General features: G+C 35.2%; 2 protein-coding genes across 3 annotated transcripts in view; both read right to left on the bottom strand.

Annotated features, from left to right (window-relative positions):
• LOC125664361 (protein mono-ADP-ribosyltransferase PARP12-like) overlaps nucleotides 1-9157 on the bottom strand; it is a 38864-nt gene extending 29707 nt beyond the window's left edge. Inside the window, exon 1 of one of the 2 annotated variants that reach the window (XM_056151922.1) lies at nucleotides 9008-9157. In XM_056151922.1, the coding sequence (XP_056007897.1) occupies nucleotides 9008-9014 (7 nt within the window). In that variant the 5' untranslated portion in view covers nucleotides 9015-9157. Of the gene's footprint in view, nucleotides 1-4715; nucleotides 4861-9007 lie in introns of those variants that run through there. The other variant, XM_056151925.1, reaches the window with a different exon arrangement.
• The window catches only part of LOC125664363 (transient receptor potential cation channel subfamily A member 1-like), a 220401-nt gene that overhangs the window by 59412 nt on the left and 138016 nt on the right, over nucleotides 1-22973 (bottom strand). The window lies entirely within an intron of this gene.

Below are 22973 nucleotides of genomic sequence, written 5' to 3'. Positions count from 1 at the left end.
ATTGAAAGAAAGATAAAATTGTTGTTTCATATGTTTTATGAAAACTTAAAGATGTTTCATTTCTTTTCATGAAAGACCCCTTAATTACCCAGTAATATATAATCAATTCTTAACAGATTATGTAAATTTGATTTATATTAAGGATGTTTGATCTGATTACCCATCATTATCAATCTGTCTAATATGGCCATCATGTGTTACTATTGCTACGCAATCTTGGAGCATGAGGTAGAATGCGAGCCAGCTCTTTCATAAGTACATGTATCTGGAAAATATTTCAATGTCAAAGGTTACAACAATGTGATAATTTAATCATTGTATGTCTAAGGTGTTAATAATAAAACTGTTATCTGTTCAACTTTTTCTTCTTAATTAAAATCAAGACTAAGTACCAGAGGAAATTGTGGAAAAAAATGTCTGTCAAATACGTCAAGCTCTTACATGTAGTAGTTGCAGATTCAACTATTTATAGAGATACTGAGTTATGATGCACACAAAAATGGGTCTGGCACAAAAATGTTGATTTAGCTCAAGATGACTGGAAAAGTCTATAACACAGAGAGACTGGGTATTTATTCAATTGTGTATTGATTGATTGAATATTGTTAAACGTCCCTCTCGAGAATATTTCACTCACATTGAGACGTCACCACTGGCGGTGAAGGGCTGTAAAATTTAGGCCTATGCTCGGCGCTTATAGCCATTGAGCAGGGAGGAATCTTTATTGTCCCACACGTGCTGTGACACAGGACCTCTGTTTTTCCGGTCTCATCCGAAGGACCGCCCCATTTAATCGCCTCTTACGACAAGCAAGGGGGTACTGAGGATCTATTCTAACCCGAATCCCCACGAGACTATTCAATTGTGCCTGATGATTAAACTAATAATAAACATGTATGGAAAATTTATTATCAGTGAAATACGATACTGTTGTTCAGAGACAAAGTTGCATTGTATAGGCTAAGACAGTGTAAGGCTCTACAGGAACTAGGTTAGGCTCTACAGGGACTGGGTTATACTCTACAGGGACTAGGTTATGCTCTACAGGGACTAGGTTATGCTCTACAGGGACTAGGTTATACTCTACAGGGACTAGGTTATGCTCTACAGGGACTAGGTTATACTCTACAGGGACTAGGTTATGCTCTACAGGGACTGGGTTATACTCTACAGGGACTAGGTTATGCTCTACAGGGACTAGGTTATACTCTACAGGGAATAGGTTATACTCTACAGGGAATAGGTTAGGCTCTACAGGGACTGGGTTATACTCTACAGGGACTAGGTTATACTTTACAGGGACTAGGTTATGCTCTACAGGGACTAGGTTATGCTCAACAGGGACTAGGTTATGCTCTACAGGGACTAAGCTATGCTGTACAAGGACTGGGTTAGGGTTTACAAGGATTGGATTAGATGCATGTGAACTGGATCATATCCTAATTAGTATTAGAGTCAGGCCCGTGAACTCAATCACATTTTTTATTAGTGTTAGAATCAAGCCCATGAACTGAATCATATCCTAATTAGTGTTAGAATCAGGCCCGTTAACTGGATCATATCTTAATTAGCGTTAGAGTTAGGCCCGGGAACTCAATCACATTTTATTTAGTGTTAGAATCAGGTCCGTGAGTTGGATCATATCCTAATTAGTGTTAGAATCAGGCCCGTGAACTGGATCACATCCTAATTAGTGTTAGAATCAGGCCCATGAACTCAATCACATCCTAATTAGTGTTAAAGTCAGGCCCGTGAACTGGATCATATCCTAATTAGAGGCCCGTGAACTGAATCACATCTTAATCAGTGTTAGAATTAGGCCCGTGAACTGGATCATATCCTAATTAGTGTTAGAATCAGGCCCGTGAACTCAATCACATTTTTTATTAGTGTTAGAATCAGGCCCTTGAACTGAATCATATCCTAATTAGTGTTAGAATCAGGCCCGTTAACTGGATCATATCCTAATTAGTGTTAGAATCAGGCCCGTGAACTGGATCACATCCTAATTAGTGTTAGAATCAGGCCCGTGAACTCAATCACATCCTAATTAGTGTTAGAGTCAGGCCCGTGAACTGGATCATATCGTAATTAGAGGCGCGTGAACTGGATCATATCCTAATTAGTGTTAGAATCAGGCCCGTGAACTCAATCACATCCTAATTAGTGTTAAAGTCAGGCCCGTGAACTGGATCATATCCTAATTAGAGGCCCGTGAACTGAATCACATCTTAATCAGTGTTAGAATTAGGCCCGTGAACTGGATCATATCCTAATTAGTGTTAGAATCAGGCCCGTGAACTCAATCACATCCTAATTAGTGTTAGAGTCAGGCCCGTGAACTGGATCATATCCTAATTAGAGGCCCGTGAACTGAATCACATCTTAATCAGTGTTAGAATCAGGTCCGTGAACTGGATCATATCCTAATTAGTGTTAGAATCAGGCCCGTGAACTGAATCACATGCTAATTAGTGTTAGAATCTGGCCCGTGAACTCAATCACATCCTAATTAGTGTTAGAGTCAGGCCCGTGAACTGGATCATATCCTAATTAGAGGCCCGTGAACTGAATCACATCTTAATCAGTGTTAGAGTCAGGCCCGTGAACTGGATCATATTCTAATTAGTGTTAGAATGAGGCCCGTGAACTCAATCACATCCTAATTAGTGTTAGAGTCAGACCCGTGAACTGGATCATATCCTAATTAGAGGTCAGTGCACTGAATCACATCCTAATTAGTGTTAGAATCAGACCTGTGAACTCAATCACATCCTAATTAGTGTTAGAATTAGGCCCGTGAACTGGATCACATCCTAATTAGAGGCCAGTGAACTGAATCACATCTTAATTAGTGTTAGAATCAGGTCCGTGAACTGGATCATATCCTAATTAGTGTTAGAATCAGGCCTGTGTACTCAATCACATCCTAATTAGTGTTAGAATTGGGTCCGTGAACTGGGTCATATCCTAATTAGAGGCCAGTGAACTGAATCACATCTTAATTAGTGTTAAAATCAGGTCTGTGAACTGGATCATATCCTAATTAGTGTTAGAATCAGGCCCGTGTACTCAATCACATCCTAATTAGTGTTAGAATCGGGTCCGTGAACTGGATCACATCCTAATTAGTGTTAGAATCAGGCCCGTGTACTCAATCACATGCTAATTAGTGTTAGAATCAGGCCCGTGAACTCAATCACATCCTAATTAGTGTTAGAGTCAGGCCCGTGAACTGGATCACATCCTAATTAGAGGCCCGTGAACTGAATCACATCTTAATTGGTGTTAGAGTCAGGCCTGTGAACTGAATCACATCCTAATTAGTGTTAGAAGCAATCCCGTGAACTCAATCACATCCTAATTAGTGTTAGAGTCAGGCCCGTGAACTGGATCATATCCTAATTAGAGGCCCGTGAACTGAATCTTATCCTAATTAGTATTAAAGTCAGGCCCGGAAACTGGATCACATTTTAATTGGTGTTAGAATCAGGCCCGTGAACAGAGTACAGCATCATATATAGGAAAACGAAAGTAGAAGGTATGACGTATGCAATTTGTGTGTGTTTGAGTGCACAGAGTTTCCGGTCGGATCAGTTCACGGGCTTATAGCCTTTCCCATCGCTAATCAAGCAAGTAGTTCAGTCTAAATTGAGAAACCACGGCTGCACGCTACATAATCTCGGATTAGTTATCAACTTCATGACTGTTGATTGATTTCAAGATTGATGATAATGAAGATGATATCGAAAGCCTTCTTCCTTTTCATAAATATTTCTTACAAAGCATGCGTTGTTGATTCGTTTATTATGGACAATAATCGATTATTTAAAATGGAATCAATAATCGGAATCAACGAGTCATAAACAATTGATTGTCGGCAATCGTTTCATCACTACTTACCGCTAAGAACGTTTCTGAAGTTCAGCACCATTCTTTGTCATTGGATGCGTAAATGTTACCATTAGTTTTACACATCGCACATTTTCAATCTAAGGGTTTTGATACAACCATTCAATTGTTAAGGAATAAGAAACAGAAATTGTTTATGTACATTATATAAATGGTAAAATACCGCGAAATAATTATTGATTACGGCTTTACGCCATTTGGCAATATTTCACACATTTTACGGCGTTTAGGTAATTGAAACATATCTGTGTGTGAGTGTTTTCGTTTCCCGGACGGCCCTTAGTGAGCCTATTCTATTTCGAAAATCAGGGAAACGGTCGTTTGCGTGTCAAGGGGTTATGACCGTCGACACATGGTACCCTTTTAACGCTAGATAATGCACTCAATCATTTTAGTTTTGAAAAGAACATTCCAGTTGATTACAAAAAGTAAAACAATGTATGTTTCTGTTGATTCTATTTTAAACCAAAGAGCAGATTAAACAGCATGGAATTTAATTGCAGGCACGTGAAATTAGAGGCAATTCTAAAGATCAAACTAAACACTTTTTTGGCTTGTCAAGAATCAAAGATACCACATAGCAATAAACTTTGTAAATTCGTTGGTCATTTTATATTGTTTTCTAAAGAGTGTTTTGATCGGTGACTAACTTATAAAACCTCATGCAGACAATAAAAAAGTACAAAATACATATAAAGATATCAAAATCTTAATCCCGTGGGTCAGACCCCCCTTCGAAAATTTTCTAGATCCGCACCTCCATAACTACAGTCTAATTACATAGCTCATCAATATTTACTTACCACTCATTGTTTTAAATTCTTTGTAGCACCTACAGCTTCTAGTTCTGCGGTGTCATCTGATGATGATCGAAATGTGGTAGCAAGAGATATATCGCATAATATATTTACATCATCTTATCCCTTTTAACGAGTCATATCGATAATTTATGCTTGCTATCTGGCACAGATACAAGGAATAGATAAAAACTTTACCGATGACAAAGATTTTACGAAATTGTACTTTCGATTTAGATGCAGAGAATTCTCGTATCGCACCCTTCATGTACACATACTACTGTTAGCGAAATTTCCCTTGACTCTATTAAAGGTATATCAGCTGATTGGTAAACAAGAGGAAATAAATGTTATAGAGTTATATTCTTCTGGTCAGTAATACATAATTAAAGTAGATAGTATTAATGTCAACAGAATATCTTAGGAATTATTTGTAAATTAGATATCGATTTGTCAACGGAAGGCCATGATAATTGGAAACAGAGTTATCTGTTTTTGGATGTTAGATAGGCTTTATTTATTCTTTTCATTGTAAAGGATTGGATAAAAATGGGAAAACGCTGGATCATCTAACATTACGCTGTAAAAATCCTATATCCATGTGTGTTTTCTAACGAAATTGACTGTGTAGTTAACTTTCACAAATGAATGTAGCTCAAGTGTTACAATTGACTGTAGCTAACGTATTACAATTGACTGTAGCTAACATGTTACAATTGACGGTAGCTAACGTGTTACACTTGACGGTAGCTAACGTGTTACAATTGACTGTAGCTAACGTGCTTGTTATCAATCGTTTTAAGTGCGCTACACGGAATGTAGGTAGCATAACGTGGACATCAGTAAGAGTGTTGTAACAATTTTCTGTCACGAACCGTATGGTGTATTTCTTCTCAAAAAAATGAAAGATTTGGTATAAATGAAACATTGCAAATGTACAGCTGAACTATTCAGAGTCAAGGAGCGGCTGATCTATTTGTGTTTTTTTATAAAGTGCTGATGGAAAATGGGAAATTGTTTCTTATTGTTTCAGTAGCATTGCTTTAGTATCAACAATCTGAATACATTAAGATAATGAACCGTGATTAATCACACCATACGAGTAGAGCAAACATGGGCCTCTGGACACGTCGGGGATGAGAACAGGTACCCAGGAGCAATATAAAAGGTGTATAAAATTATCTAAAACATTAAGAATTACATTTAAAATTCAATAAAAAAATCTATTTACAAATAATAACTTCGTCTTCAAACTGTTCTTTTTTATTCATTATCAATCAAATATTTATTTATAGATTTACGAGTTCAAACGCTGATTTGTAAGAAATACTTCCCGAGTAACATAGATCTGGGGTATCAGCACGATAAAGTCCTGTTTGCTTTCTTGTTGACAGTCTCGTTTAAAGTCAGCATTCCCTCGAAATACGCGACTAATTACATGTAGTACCATGGTAAAATGGCGAATAAGAAGTATACTTCGAGGGAATTTCTAACAGTAATTTATACTTTCTTCCATTTTTACACGGTCTTAGCCTCATCAAAGTATGATAATCTTTACCCTAAATACGTTGATGGTATCAAAGTATGGGGACGTGTTGTAAGACTTTTTATGCACAATCGCTGACTCAGACAACGTCGCATAGGAATGTTTTCACGGACTAAATCTATTTTACTCGTTATTTGCAATTTATTGACATTTTGGATATAGAACAATGTAAAAAGGACAGATACAATAGTCCGTTTGGTGTACAGATATTCAGCACATCTTGATTTCTAACTCATAATACATTATTACTCGAAAAGTTCGACCATCAGAATGGATCAGTAACCTAAGATACGGACTGATAGAATGGATCAGTAACCTAAGATACGGACTATAATGGAGTAGTTGTTGTTCTCTTCAAGGATAGTAATGGACTGGCTTCTTTTATTAGATCTGAAGTAAATTGTGATCCTTGGTCGGATGATATTTTTCTAGGAACTTTCACATGACTAAACACATGTACCTAAACGCCTTCCACGCGTTCTGTCTAGTCCAAGTAATGGAACTCGTTATGGATTTGGATATGGAGTTGCAAATTCATTATTGTGAGACGGTATCTGTTGCCTTAAGTTGTTAGTGGGTCTAAGCGAATATCATACCAATTGTTAGGCTGTTCTTTACATACTGATTTATTGACTACCGATTACTCCGTTTTCATATCAAGAAATAGGACACATCATGGGTGTGACCGGCCAACAGGGGATGTTTATTCCGCTAGGCACATAGAAAAAAAAAAGAAAATAGATGTAAAGGAACTTAATGTAATTTGTGTTCAAACTGCTAGTGCTGAATAATCGGAAAATTTTCATAATCCATCATCGAACAAAATCGGAAAAAATGTATCAATCAATGATCGATATAATCTTTATTTACATGTAGTTAATAAATGTGAATCATTTTCCGGTTATTTTGTTTTTAGTTTTATGAATATGTCCAACATACACACATCTATTAGCCTATCAACGAGGAATGAAATGGGTGGGTTTTTTTTTCAAGCCACGATATTCACATTGGCGTTAGTTATAAGAAACCCAAATAATTTCCAGACGTCTGACTTGACTTTCCCTGTTTAGGAACATGTATCAAGTTATCAACAGACCCGATACTCCTCCGACTCCGAGCCCCGCTTTTATATCGTGACATGTGCGAAAGAGTCAGAGCGGATCAATATTGAAGAGAGATAATTCAGCAACACCAGCTAGTGTCGCTGTATTGCCTACCTTTTAAAACTTTATTTTGTGGACCTACCATCCAAGACGCGAGGACTCGTCTATCAGACGACTTTTTCTGCAAGTTAATGATGACCAATACGATGCGGTACCCGTGTAAAAATTCTAACACTTACAAATGAAACATTACTTTAACTTTGGTCGTCTCTTCATTTCGATTTTTGTGCACATGACGTCAGCACACAAATACATAAAATTTCAATCGGCGTCTTGGTCATGATCAACTTGAAAAATACTCATCCGATAACTAAATCTGAATTATATTATTTAATTCAAAATAGATATCAACGGCAAACTAACAACCCAACTGTATGGCAAACGGGATGATTTCAGCTTATCCATCGTCAATTTCCCATATTTATGTAGCAAGATTGCATTATCACCTGCATATGGTGTTTATATCTCTCAACTGATTCGATACGCAAGAGCTTGTTTCGTGTATGGTCAGTTTTGAAATCGAAGCAAGCTACTGACAAACAAGTTGATGGTACAGGGGTTCCAACAGTCTCGTTTAAAGTCGCAAATACTTTGGTCGTTATAATGATCTAGTTTGCCAATACAGCCTATCATTGGGTCAAATGCTGTCTGAAGTGTTTCATACCAATTGTTATGCCGTTCCTGACACACTGAGTTTGACTGCGGATAACTCCGTTTGCCTACTCAAAATATAGTGCTCACGCCGGGTATGAGCGGTCTACAGAGGATGCATACTCCTCCTAGGTACCTGTTCCTACCTCTCGTATATCCTGGGGTCCGTGCTTGCCCAATTCTCTACACACACATTTACGCATAGTACAAGTGCAATTTAAGGGTTTTAATACATTCACTTCGTTGTAAATGAATAGAAAACAGAAATTGTTTATGTACATTATATAGATGGCAAAATACCGCCACATTAAGATTGAGTACTGTTTTACGCCATTTTGGCAATATTTCAGGCATCTTACTGGGATTAATTAATTGATATATCTTTGGTTGGGAGTGTTCTAGTTTCCCTCACGATCCCTAGTGAGCCTAATCGTTTTCGAAAATTAGGAAACGGTCGTTTGCGTGTCAAGGGTTTGTGACCGTCGACACAGGGTACCCTTTAACGCTAAATAATGCACTCAGTCATTTTAGTTTTGAAAAGAACACTCAAATTGATTACAAAAAGTAAAACAATGTATATTTCTGTTGATTCTATTCTAAACCAAATAACGGATTAAACAGCATAGACTTTAATTGCAAACACGGGAAATTAGGGGCGATTTTAAAGATAGAACTAACTACTTTTTTGCTTGTCAAGAATTAAAGATACCACTTAGCAATAAACTTTGTTAATTCGTTGGTCATTTTATATTGTTTTCTAAAGAGTGTTTTGATTGGTAACTAACTTATACAACTCCATGCAGACGATGAAAAGGTACAAAATACATATGGTAATATCAACACCTTAAACCTTTGGTGCACACACCTCTTTCAAAATGTTCTAGATCCGCGCCTGCATAACTACTATTTGATTATACAACTGATCAATATTTACTTACCACTCATTGTTGTAAATCCCTTGTAGCACCTACAGCTTCTAATTCTGCAGTGGCATTTGACGATTATCGAAATGTGGTAGTGAGAAACATATCACATCTAATCCATGTTAATGAGTCATATCAGTAATTCATGCTTGCTATCTGACACATATCAAAGGAATAGATAATTTTGTTTATCGACGACAAAGAGTTTACGAAATTTTACTTTCGATTTAGATGCAAAGAATGCTCGTATCGCACCCTTCATGTACACATACTACTGTTAGCGAATTTTCCCTTGACTCTATTAAAGGTATATCAGCTGATTGGTAAAGAACAGGAAATAATTGTTATAGAGTTATATTCTTCTGGTCAGTAATACATAATTAAAGTAGATAGTATTAATGTCAACAGAATATCTTAGGAATTATTTGTAAATTAGATATCGATTTGTCAACGGAAGGTCATGATGATTAGAAATTGAGTTATCTATTTTTGTATGTTAGCTACGCTTTATTTATTTGACTTCATTGTAAAAGATTAGATAAAAACAGGTAAAGCACAGGATCATCTAATATAACTCTGTAATATCCAATATTCAGGTGTGTTTTCCAAGGCAATTAACTGTACCTAACGTTCACACATGACTGTAGCTAACGTGTTGCAATTGACTGTAGCTAAGGTTTTACAATTCACTTTAGCTAACGTGTTACAATTGACTGTAGCTAACGTGTTATAATTGACTGTAGCTACCGTGTTACGATTTACAGTACTTAATGTGTTACAATTGACTGTACTTAACGTGTTACAATTGAATGTAGCTAACGTGTAACAATTGAATGTTGTTAACATGTTATCATTGACTGCAGTTAACATGTTACAATTGACTGTATCTAACGTGTTGAATTTGACTGTAGCTAACGTGTTACAATTGACTGTAGCTAACGTGTTACAATTGACGGTAGCTAACGTGTTACACTTGACTGTAGCTAACGTGTTACAATTGACTGCAGTTAACCTGTTACAATTGACTGTAGCTAGCGTGTTACAATTGACTGTAGCTAACGTATTACAACTGAATGTAACTAACGTGTTATACTTGACTGTAGCTAACGTGTTACAATTGACGGTAGCTAACGTGTTACACTTGACTGTAGCTAACGTGTTACAATTGACGGTAGCTAACGTGTTACACTTGACTGTAGCTAACGTGTTACAATTGACTGTAGCTAACGTGTAACAATTGACAGTAGCTAACGTGTTATAATTGAATGTAGCTGACGTGTTACACTTGACTGTATAGCTAATGTGTTTGTATCAATCGTTTTAAGTACTTTACATGAAAAGTTGATATAATAAGGACCTCAGTAAGACTGTTATGATAATTTCATGTCACGGATGTAGAAAGGACAGCTACAATAGTCCGTTTGGTGTACAGATATTCAGCACATCTTGATTTCTGTCTTATCATACGTTGTTACTAGAAAAGTTCAACCATCAGAATGGATCAATAACCTAAGATACGAATGATAATGGAGTAGTTGTTATTCTCTTCAAGGATAGTAATGGACTGGCTTCTTTTATTAGATCTGAAGTAAATTGTGATCCTTTGTCGGATAAGATTTCTCTGTGAACTCCCACATGACTAAATACATCCACCAAAACTCCTTCCGCGCGTTCTGTCTAGTCCAGGTAATGGAACTGGTTCTAGATATGGAGTTGGAAGCTGAACTACAGTGAGAATGTATATGTTGCCTTTGGTTGTTCGTGTATCCAAAGGTTCAACAATGCTGAATGCGATTCTGTAATTATCGGCATTTATCCATGTGATGATGGTGCAATTGGACCTTTTGGAATGGTTCGCTTACAAATATCACAAGACTTGCAATATCATCTGATATCTGCTTGAGCTCCAGACCAGTAAAATTCCAATGTAACTCTATTCGTTGTCTTTATAACCCCGAAGTGTCCAGTTATCAATGTCTCGTGTGCCATTTTGATAATTAAGTTTCTGTACTTCATAGGGATATTGAATTGTAGGAAAGGTTTCCCGTTGGAGAGTTTTGGACTGGTGTTTTCGCTGCATAATATCTTGTTGCAATCATGCATCATTGTTTTCCCCAATCTCTATAGAATTGATCTGAATTCTCCAGGCTCAGATTCTTAACTTTTCCAACTTAGGGCTTGTTTGTTTTTCCTATATTATTTTTTCTGATACAGTGTTAGGAACTCGCAAATGTTTATATGTTGAATTCAGTTTCCTTGATTACCCATGAGTCTGTACTGCTGCTGTTGTTCCTGTAGACATAATTCAAAATGTATCGGGTCATCTGGATTTCTTACTCCTTCAAAGTTTTCAAGGATCAAGTCATATAATAGATTGTTGAAAAACTACGCCATAATGTTTCCAGTTAAGAAAGTTTATCTACTTCAATTTCAGCTACGTCTGCTTCAACAACTCAAACATCTGCAAAAATGCATGTCTGATTTTTCCCCGTTTTCTGCTCAAATTTAACCAGATTTCTTTTTATAACTACACGACTGCAACCCGTTTCTCTATGAACGTTGACTATTTCGTTGTCATTCAATCCTTTAACAGTAGAAATATGCGTCTCACTAATTGTCAAAGTTTCATTAACATGCAGAAAGTATTCCCTTTTCGCACGAGAAACAAGACATCCGGCCAGACTGAAACCCACTGATTTAGAAAAAAGAACAAGCGTGATGTAAAATCTTTTAGAAGGGTAGTTGGTGTCCATTCCACAGACTCTGCCAAAGAAAAGAAGTTTCCTTGCGTCAATTTCTGCATGGATTGGTAGGGTAGAATTGTTCACAAATATCTGATCTAATCTGGTGAGTCTTGGAAGGTTGAAAATTTGTTTTGGTGATTTCGTGTTGAAGCATGTTAAAATGTCTTAAATCTTCCTAGTTAGTGTAATCCCAAAGTTCACAACCGTAGATAATGGATGGCACAACAACTGTTCTGTATAGATGAGCCATTGTCATGGGGTTTAACCGGGAGATATCCATGTCCAATAGTATGTAAAACGATTTTCACCCCCTTTGAACAGGAGTTAGAGATTCGAGAGTTTGATTTGGTATTACTGTTAATAAGAATTCCGAGATAATCGTTATCTTGTCCATATTGTAATTTGGAGTTCTCCGAGAATATGTCTATGTTTGCTGATTGTCTTTAACATTTTGCATGGAACGATACAATACTTGATTTAGAAGCGTTGTATTTAAAGCACACTTTGCAAGCATATTTCTAATCAGTGTTCATCATCGATTAGAGAGCGGAAGAGGAGAGAGCGATGCAAGCAATGTCATCTGCAAGAGTTGGAGAATGGTAATTGTTGTCGAACATCACAGGGTAATTAGTGTTTAGTAATTGAAGTTCGTATAACAGATTGTTGATGAATACAAGATACAAAAGGGTTGATAAAACACCACCTTGTCAGACGTCTTGTTGGACGGGAAACCAGCATGGTTTAACCTGATTGACAATTACAGAAATTTCAGTATCATTAACCTTCCAAATTTTGCCTTTAATACCTACATTTTGAAACTCATTCGTTCTCTTCTCCAAACAGTATCAAATGCTTTACCTGTTTCCAAAAGTCTATGTATACGTTACTGTCTATTTCTAGATGTACAGTTTACAGACAGACGGACAACGGATGATCAGAAAAGTTCACTGGAGCTTTTAGCTCAGATGAGCTAATAAGAAACTTTTTTAGGAGCAGCCCTGCCTTTAAGAACTTCAAAGCCAAAATTCATGTAAAAATTGGTGATTAAGTGAGGAAAATGCTGTTTAGGCCAACTTTGAAGTTTATTGTTAGCATTGTAGATAATAAATTAGAATGAAAATATCAAAAATTCATATATACATATATGTGTACATCAGGTAATAACTAATGAAACTTGATATAAAAATGTGACTTTTTCCGGAAAATTCTCATCCCTTACAGGTTTTTACTTTTGTTACCCCGAATTGATGCTTTAGAAAAAGAGGATTTTTTAACATGCATGTACGTATAGTTACAGTAAACATGTCAAAATTATACAATGTCACAGAGAAATATTTCATCAATTATCTATTGATAGGATGGAATAAGCAAGGACATAAAATTTATACCATTTATTATTCAAACTAACTAAGCAATATGTAAATACATAAATACTATTGTAACTTATGTATGAAAGGTGAAGATAATAAACAGTGATCAGCCACACACTCCTATATAGTTGGGCAAATACGGATCAGGTACCTAGGAGAAGTAAGGATCCCCTGTCGACTGATCACACCCGCCATGAGCCCTGTATCATGATCAGGTAAACGGAAATCAGTGTGCCAAGAACGGCTTAACAATCGGTATGAAACACGTCAGACAGCATTTGACCCAATGCGAGGTTGTATTGACGAACTAGATCGTTATAACGACCATAGAATTTGCGAAATGCTGACTTCAATCGAGACTGTTGAAATCCCTGTACCATCAACTTGTTTGTCAGTAGCTTACCTCGATTTAAAAAATGACTATACCCAGAACAAACTCTTGCTCATCGAATTAGTTGAGATATATAAACACCATATGCAGGTGATAATGGAATATTGCTACATAAATGTGGGAAGTTGACGATGGAGAAGCTGAAATCATCCCGTTTGTCGTACAGTTGAGTTGTCAGTTTGCCGTTAATGTCTACTTTCAATAAAATATCTAAGTATGAAGCAGAAGTGAACGACTCTGTGGTGTCCTTTATTTCGAGCTGAATATAACTTGAAGATTTGATGCAATGCACATGAGTTGTGTACATGTTTAATATTAAAGTTATTAACATACGATAGTCACCATTTTTATTTTTACATACATGTACACAGTGTGCGAAATTAACCATGGACCGATAGACAATGTCTATAGAAAATCGAGTCGATCTATAATGATCAAAACAGCTATAGACCGACTTGTCTATAGGAATTCTGAGTAAAAAAACTGGTTCGCCGCCGCTTATTAAACATATATGAGAAGTGGGACCAGTTTATATGTAGTATGCTGATAGTTCTGTTCATCCCTTAGCTGTAATAAAATGTTCCACAATGTAATTACAAATCATTTGAATCCGATTATTCCATTTTCAACCGGGGGGGGGGGTCAATTTGATATTTACTTCAATGTACGCCATTTTCGTGCAAATTCGGAATGTCCTTTTTGAACGGTTTTAAAAATATGTGGAAAATGCATGCACTTGAATCAAACATAAAGCGGTCAGTACAACAAGTTCCAGCAAGGCTAAAGTCGCAGAAAATCATGAAAAAATGAAACGTAGTAAATGTGACTTAGATGAAGGGTCAGGCAGTGAAACTGAGCTGGAACAAAATGAAAACGAAATTCTAATTGAAAAGCTTAACGTGCATGAAATTGAAAAAGAATATAATTAAACTATGAACAAATTACCAAACCCAATTTGTGTCTATTATTTATTTTTAACTAACAATGAATATTGCATGATAAATTTCGGTCTATAGGAATTTGTTGTGTTCTATAGGAAATAAAATTATTATGGATCGAAAGTCTATAGGACTTTACAGTTAGTTTCGCACACTGTGTACACATAAAAAAAAAAATCAAAAGTAGCTAATCAATTACATCCTCTAAAGTAATCTATTGCAATCGATTACAGGGCAAAATTGACACAACATTCCTTTAAGTTGTTGATTATTGATTGATTATATTTTTGAGTAATTGTGACTGGTCGCAGTAGCTCAGTGATAGAGTGTTTGCCTCATAACGGGGAGGTGGTGAGTTTGAGCCCCGCTCGTGGCCATGTCAAACCTAAGATGTAAACATAGGTAGTGATTGCTCCTTTGCCAAATGCTCAGGATTTTGAAGTGAGAATCACGGGTCTTTCGGATATGACCATGTCAGAGCAGGCATTGGCATGTTGAAGAACCCTCACTATTATGTCCGTAAGCGCTATGCATAGGTTTAAATTTGTGGTACTTCACCTACAACCGGTGACGTCTCCATATGAGTGAAAATTTCTCGACGGGACATAAAACAAACAACCAACCCATGCCTGTTCCAAATATAGTATATTTTTTATTTTCCATATGAATATAAATTTTTATTTTATAATTACAGAAACCAAGAAATAGGTCATTGGCAAAAAAAGTGGACAGAAGGGAAGAAAAAGGTTACAAATTTGACAAAATCCAAGTGTGCTAATGGAATGATGCCAAGCGATGAAGATGATGAGGGTTTCTTGACATACCGATATTCATAGGAAAGCAACTCCTTTAACACATACATAGAAATGTGTCTGGCAAGAAGAAATAGACTCGTCTAAACAAGAATGGGGTATCTATAATAGACAAAGACAAACCCAAGGCTGCAGATGAGTTCTTTTGGATATTTAGATGAGATCTTCATTTGGACTTGGACAATAAGCCTATTTTCTGTATAAATACATATCACAATATTTGTACCATGATCCATTTTATATTAATCTGATTTTGAAATTTACAAGTGTTTTTTTTTTTTATTACAAGTACAAATTTATCATATCAACTATGTAAAAAATATATTGTATTTAAATATGATATGGGAACAAATCAAACTTTAATATAGTGATTGTGTTTGAAAAATGTAACTGTTCTTTATACATTTATTCACTATTTTGAATAATTGGTATGAAATTATTGTTACAGTAACTTTTGTAAATGTTTTCATCTTAAATTTGATGTTTTCATCACATTAATCTTTAAATGAAAATACTGAAAAATGATAATTTTGATTACAGGCAGTTTTCTTTGTGAATTGACAATTTGAAAAAGAGTAATGTGACGAGGACTTAATTGTATTTTATTGTGCCCTTATACAAGAATATGTATGTTGTACTTAATAATAGTTTGATAGATATTTTTATATGTACTAGAAAATATCTTTGTTAGTTTACTTTGAATAAAAAAGCTCATTGAAATCTCATTTTGTTTTTCTTCGTTTTTTATTAATCTTAATTTGATAAGTTGAATGAAAGATGACAAATGATCAAATTTACTTTTAAGTCATGATCAAATTTACTTTTAAGTCATGATCAAATTTACTTTCAAGTAATGTCAATTAAGAATAATTAAAGATGAAATTTACTTCCAAGTAAAGCCAGTTAGGAATATTAAAGATGTGTAATGATGAAATTTACTGTCCAGTAAAGTCAGTAGAAGTTAACTTTATGACAAGTAAAGGTGAAATTTCAGGACATCATCTATCTGCTTTACTTGATTAAATACTAACTTTAATGAACCTTAAAGTCCCTGAAATTTCATATTTACATTGAAGTAAAGTTAAGACAATGTGGGACATTACATTACCTTTAAGTCAAATTAAAGTTAATGTTTACCAACTTTGCCTTAAATCAGTAAAGTTATTCAAAGGCAATGTAAATATTAAATTTACATTGCCTTTATTTACTTTGTAAAGCCATTTTTTCATGCAGTGTGATTTAGACTACGAATAACTCCGTTTACCTGATGAGGATATAGGGCTCGTGGCGGGTGTGACCGGTCGACAGGGAATGCGTACTCCTCCTAGGCACCTAATCCCACCTGTGGTGTGTCCAGGGGTCCATGTTTGCTGAACTATCTACTTTGTATTGCTTTATATAAGAGTTATGAGATTGATCACTGTTCGTTATCTTCACCTGTCATCATTATTCGTTGCCTTCACTGTTCTTTCTAAGATTTATCACTATTCGTTGCCTTCACTGTTCTTTCTAAGATTTATCACTATTCGTTGCCTTCACTGTTCTTTCTAAGATTTATCACTATTCATTATCTTCACCTTTCTTTCTAAGATTTATCACTATTCATTATCTTCACATTTCTTTATAAGATTTATCACTATTCATTATCTTCACATTTCTTTATAAGATTTATCACTATTCATTATCTTCACCTTTCTTTATAAGATGTATCACTATTCATTATCTTCACCTTTCTTTATAAGATGTATCACTATTCATTATCTTCACCTTTCTTTATAAGATGTATCACTATTCATTATCTCCACCTTTCTTTATAAGATGTATCACTATTCATTATCTTCACCTTTCTTTATAAGATGTATCACTATTCATTATCTTCACCTTTCTTTATAAGATGTATCACTATTCATTATCTTCACCTTTCTTTATAAGGTGTATCACTATTCATTATCTTCACCATTCTTTATAAGATGTATCACTATTCATTATCTTCACTTTTTTTTTATAAGATTTATCACTATTCATTATCTTCACCTTTCTTTATAAGATGTATCACTATTCATTATCTTCACCTTTCTTTATAAGGTGTATCACTATTCGTTATCGTCATTTGTTCATAATGGACCCTTGGTGATTCCTATAAAAACACATACGTACTAATTGTGACATTAACATGCAAGGTGAAGATAACGAACAGTGATCAATCTCATAACTCCTACAAGAAATACAAAATAGATAGTTGGGCAAACACGGACCCCTGGACACACCAGAGATGGGATCAGGTGTCTAGGAGGAGTAAGCATCCCCTGTTGACTGGTCACATTCGCCGTGAGCCCCATATCCTGATCAGGTAAACGGAGTTATCCGCAGTCAAAATCAGTGTGCCAAGAACGGCTTAACAATCGGTATGAAACACGTCAGACAGCATTTGACCCAATGCGAAGTTATATTGACGAACTAGATCGTTATAACGACCATAGAATTTGCGAAATGCTGACTTCAATCGAGACTGTTGAAATCCCTGTACCATCAACTTGTTTGTCAGTAGCTTACCTCGATTTAAAAAATGCCTATACCCAGAACAAGCTCTTGGATATCGAACCAGTTGATATATATAAACACCATATGCAGGTGATAATGGAATATTGTTACATAAATGTGGGAAGTTGACGATGGAGAAGCTGAAATCATCCCGTTTGTCGTACAGTTGAGTTGTCAGTTTGCCGTTAATGTCTACTTTTAATAAAATATTTAAGTATGAAGCAGAAGTGAACGACTCTGTGGTGTCCTTTATTTCGAGCTCACAGGGATATATCAAATCGACATATGAATGAAAGCTATCATTGGTCATCGATATATCTAAAAGTCGAATTGAAGGTCACAGCGAGAGATTTTTTTCTTCTCACGTAGAAGTTTTTGAATAAATTCTGCTTCATTTGAATATAAAAACGGGTCAGCTAACAAACGAACACAATTCGTGCCCATGGGAATTCCAACAGACTGTTGGAAGACCTGATCACCAAAGACCACGAATATATTGTCAATGAGGAACTCTACCATATATTTTATTTCAACTTCAGAGTACTTGTGCGTGGAATCAGAGTGGTGTTTAACAAAGTAAGTTTTTGAATGACTGATCACTAGGTATTAATATTTCCGTTTTCCGTTTTTGTTGAAGAAGCAACTGTCTATGATGTCAAAAAGTCTAGTCTTTAATTTATCGTGAGGAATTTATCACTGTCCGTTATCTTCACCTTGCATAGTGTTAAAAAGTCATAAGTTTTAATGCTTTTGATTTGGGAAAAATTATGTGATCTCAAGTTTACTAAAAGTTCTTTTGAATTTTTTAGAATCCACATTTGATTAACACCACTTCTGGTATATATAGTCGCACAGTAATTTTGAAGTTTCTCATTCACAGCTGTTACCATTTTCGCGAGGAGCAACGATAGGGGCTTGGTAGAGCACTTACTGAATCCAGAAATGTATCTTTGTAAGGATTTTTATGTAGTTTAGGAATCCAGTATAGGTACGGTAACTCATATCCATTCGACCTATTGACCGGAATATTAAATGTGTCTAAAACTGATCCGCAGTCAAAATCAGTGTGTCAAGAACGGCCTAACAATCGGTATGAAACACGTCAGACAGAATTTGTGTCCAGGGGTTCGTGTCTGCCCAACTATCTATTTGTATTGCTTATAGGAATTATGAGATTGATCACTGTTCGTTATCTTCACCTTACATATCATCTTAATGGTGACGTTGACCTTGAATTAGAGTAATGTTACAGTATCTGTTTATATGCAACATTGCGTTTCAAATGTAAGCTTCTAAGGCATCTTTATAACAAAATTGTTTAATATAGTCAGAGAAGCATAGAAATGTACCGCAGATTGATTCCAGGATTTCATTTCCATCTTGCAATTCTTTACTGCTCCGTTATCTGGGAGATTTTGAGGTATCCGACCCACATTAGCTGACTTTTATAAAAGGTAAATCAAAGTGTTTATAATGACCATAATTGATTCTGAAAGCTATATCTATGTTTTTCATTGAAAACTTACCGCAACAAGATGTGTTTGTGAAACAGAAATGTCCCCGGTAATGGCCAATTCCGAAGATGACCAAGGTCACAAGGGCAAATATCTTGGTACCAGTAGAAAGATCTTGTCACAAGAAATGCTCATGTACAATATGAAAGCTCTAATTTTACCATTAAGAAGTTATGACCAATTAAAAAAATAATAAAAGTGGGTCAAATGTCAAGGTCAAGAGGTTTAGTGCCAACGAAAAGGTCTTGTCACAAGGAATACTCATGTGAACTATCAAAGCTCTATCACTTGCTGTTCAAAAGTTATTAGCAAGGTTAAAGTTTCAGACTGAATGACAGAATTACAGGATCACAGAGTGACAAACAGGACAAAAAGAATATGCCCCCGATCTTCGATCTCGAGGGCATAAAACACCTTAAATTATCATTATTTATATCTTTTTCAATTATGCTGCAACTTTTATTTAATAATGAAATAAAATAAGAAATAAATGGACATTTAAAGTTTTCTTTTATTATTAAAACATAATTTTGATTATAAAACACTTCTAACTTCAAAAAGACAAACTGACTATGAAAAAACAAGAAAAAATGGAAAAATAAAAAAGGTGAAATGTACAAAATCTCTGTTTTTTAAAAAAAATGCAAATTTTTCACAAATAATGTACTGCAAATGAAGTTCAATCCCTATATTTTTGTTTACCACAATTATAAATACACTTACCATAGAAAGCTTAAATTATACTATGTTGAACAACAACAACCCCTACAAAAATCTTAACATTGAAACATTTTGATGCAACATTCCAATTTGAAAAACAAAAATAACATACATATGAAAAATGTATCATTAAAACAATGAAAGCATAGGAACTCTAACAAAACAATTATAAATGTCACTAACCTCCACCTGACCTTGAATCATCAGGAAATGCTCATTATCATATATAGTTTACTTTTCACATCTTACGACCGAATAGCTAATTTATCAACTTTACATGTGTCAAACTCATACTCAAAACATGCTTATAAACATGACTAATTTACTGTTCAAAAAATGAACAAAACTTTGGACTAATATTTCCCAACAACTTTTTATCTTTGGTTACACGTGGTTTCTCAAAACAACTGTTTGCAGTAAAAATATTTCTTAGATCATCTTCAACATCTCTCTGCCAAACAAACTTCAAATGTTGTAGATTTAGGTCAGAGTCTGCTATATTTTCTGTAGTAGCTAATTTGAGTACACCACTGGCAACAACACAATGTAGGGTGCCAATATTTTTGGCCTTGGCAAGATTGAACCCTTCTTGTAAAAAATGACAATTTGACGCATGAGAATGTTTTACATCATCTGCTTCTGTCATGCCACTTGCATACAGAATCTTAGCTAACATTTTGACATCATCAACTGCACCATGATCATTGTAAGATTCTTGACAGAAATATTCTGCTAGAAATCCTTGCTTATAAGACCCAAGTTTTGGAACTTTTGAATGCAATGATGACAAAGAATCCACAAATACTAAAACATGATTTGAAAATTCATTCCCACTCTACATATAGCATAGGATAGAACACGGAAGTCAAAAACTTTTCCATTGTGTGCAATCAAAAGAACATTACTAATGTTCTTCAAAAACTTTAAAAATTTTGAAAGTGCCTCTATTATCGATACAGTTGCCACATGCTTTCCGTGCACAGTCATGTGTTCACCATCCCAGTATATACATAACATGAACACTCGACATCAGAATTCAGAACTTGCACAGCAGTCTGTGTGATATGAGGCATTAGTCCACGCTGAACTGAAAAGGATCCATAAAATTGAATTGAAAAATTATGAAAACACATATCTATAATATATACGGTGTGACCGTTGGACCGAGCGAAGGAATGCAGGTGGTTTCGGGACGAAACCACCCGTTACCGGGCGGAGCATGAAATGGTCATTGGCGTGTCCCGAGTGATAATCATAATTCTGTTAAGTACGGTAAATTATAATGCATTTAGAATATATATTATTTATGAAATTCCCCTTGCGCTAAACGCCCAGTAACATCTAAATATTAAAGGGGGATATATGAGGATAATTACAGGATCCGCCTATTCCTTTACCGCGGGGATTATAACGCCAGCCGACATAAATCGTGCATTGTGACGTCACATATAGCCTCGACTTCTTCGTCTTTCAAATCCAACAATTACAAACAACAATATACATCTCGTTTGCAATATTTGAAAGAAAGCTAAAACTAAACAGAAATGAACCAACAGATTCAATGTGGTAAAAAGCTGGTGTAAACATATCGTATATTTTTTATTTATGGAAACTCGTGAACTCGTTCATCTATTTAGTTGTATTCATATTTTTGATGATTGGCTTAAAACTTGCAGTTTATTGTTAACTTTGTTGTGTAAAGTTGGTTTCAAGTCTGCATATTGTTAATTTTGCGAGTACTATGTATAGTTTTCAGTATAGATTATGTGTAAAACTCTCATGAGTATACAAGTAAAGTGATGAGTATTAGTAACAATGTGAAAACACATTGTCAAGTGTCATACACCAATATGTGTATTGTGTAGTCAGTAAAGTACATGCACAAGTATATGTATATATTGAGTATTGAGTAATAACATATGAAGTAATTAGTAGAGTCAAAGTACATATATGAATGCAAGGTGAAGATAACGAACAGTGAATATATACAGTGTATCGTAGTTGTAGTACAAAAATTGTACACTGTAGTAGTGATGTGTACACATTCACACTAGATTATGGTACATGTGCAATGTGAGATAACAATATGTATATTTGAAATGTGCAACTTGATTTTATAGATCCTTTAAATTAGCCACAAATTAAAAGAAATCAAGGAGAAGTAGGAAGTGAGAGTGGGAGCCAGAGGAAACGTATTAGAATTCCAAAAGGAGCCACCATTCCAACTGGACCCAGTGTAGTTATTGAAACAACCGCAGTGACATTATGGTGACAATCACAAGACTGAGTTTTTAATTATATTTCATTTATTTGTGTAATAATTAGTAACAAAATTGATGTAAAAGTAATAAACATGTAAAGTGTACCATTATCTGTTATATTTCCTGACAACAAAATGTGACAATAATTATACTATTTATTTTCAACAAACTGAGTGTTTGAATTACAAATTGTACGTCAGTCTTGTATTTTCGCCATTCAAATTAAAACACGAATAACTGTAGAAGCAACTAATGAACAAAACAATATAGCCGCGCCCATATGGATCACGAAATTTTCAGTGAACGTATGTAGAGATTATCTTTATTCATTTGCTGATTTTTTTCATTTTTTTTAATACATACGTGTTACCTTTAGAGCCTTGCTTCGTGGACGGGCCTTCCGAGCTTCGCTCGGTATAAACTATCTAGATACATGTAATTTACTCTAAATATAGAATTGGTAATGGTATTCAAAACTCCAACAATGAGCCCATGGACCACATCACCTGAGTCAGTCTGTCCCATATTTATAGATTTTCCTTATATATTCGCAAGTAAAACTTTGATCCTCGATTATCGCTCCATCCTACCCCCGTGGACCATGATTTTAACAATCTTGAATTTGCAGTATGTCAGGAAGCTTTCATGTATAATGCAGCTTTTCTGGCCCTGTGCTTTTTGAGAAAATAT

The sequence above is a fragment of the Ostrea edulis genome, chromosome 1, assembly GCF_947568905.1.
Source record: "Ostrea edulis chromosome 1, xbOstEdul1.1, whole genome shotgun sequence".
NCBI classification, from domain to species: Eukaryota; Metazoa; Mollusca; class Bivalvia; order Ostreida; family Ostreidae; genus Ostrea; species Ostrea edulis.
This window is presented reverse-complemented; position numbering and strand designations above follow the sequence as displayed.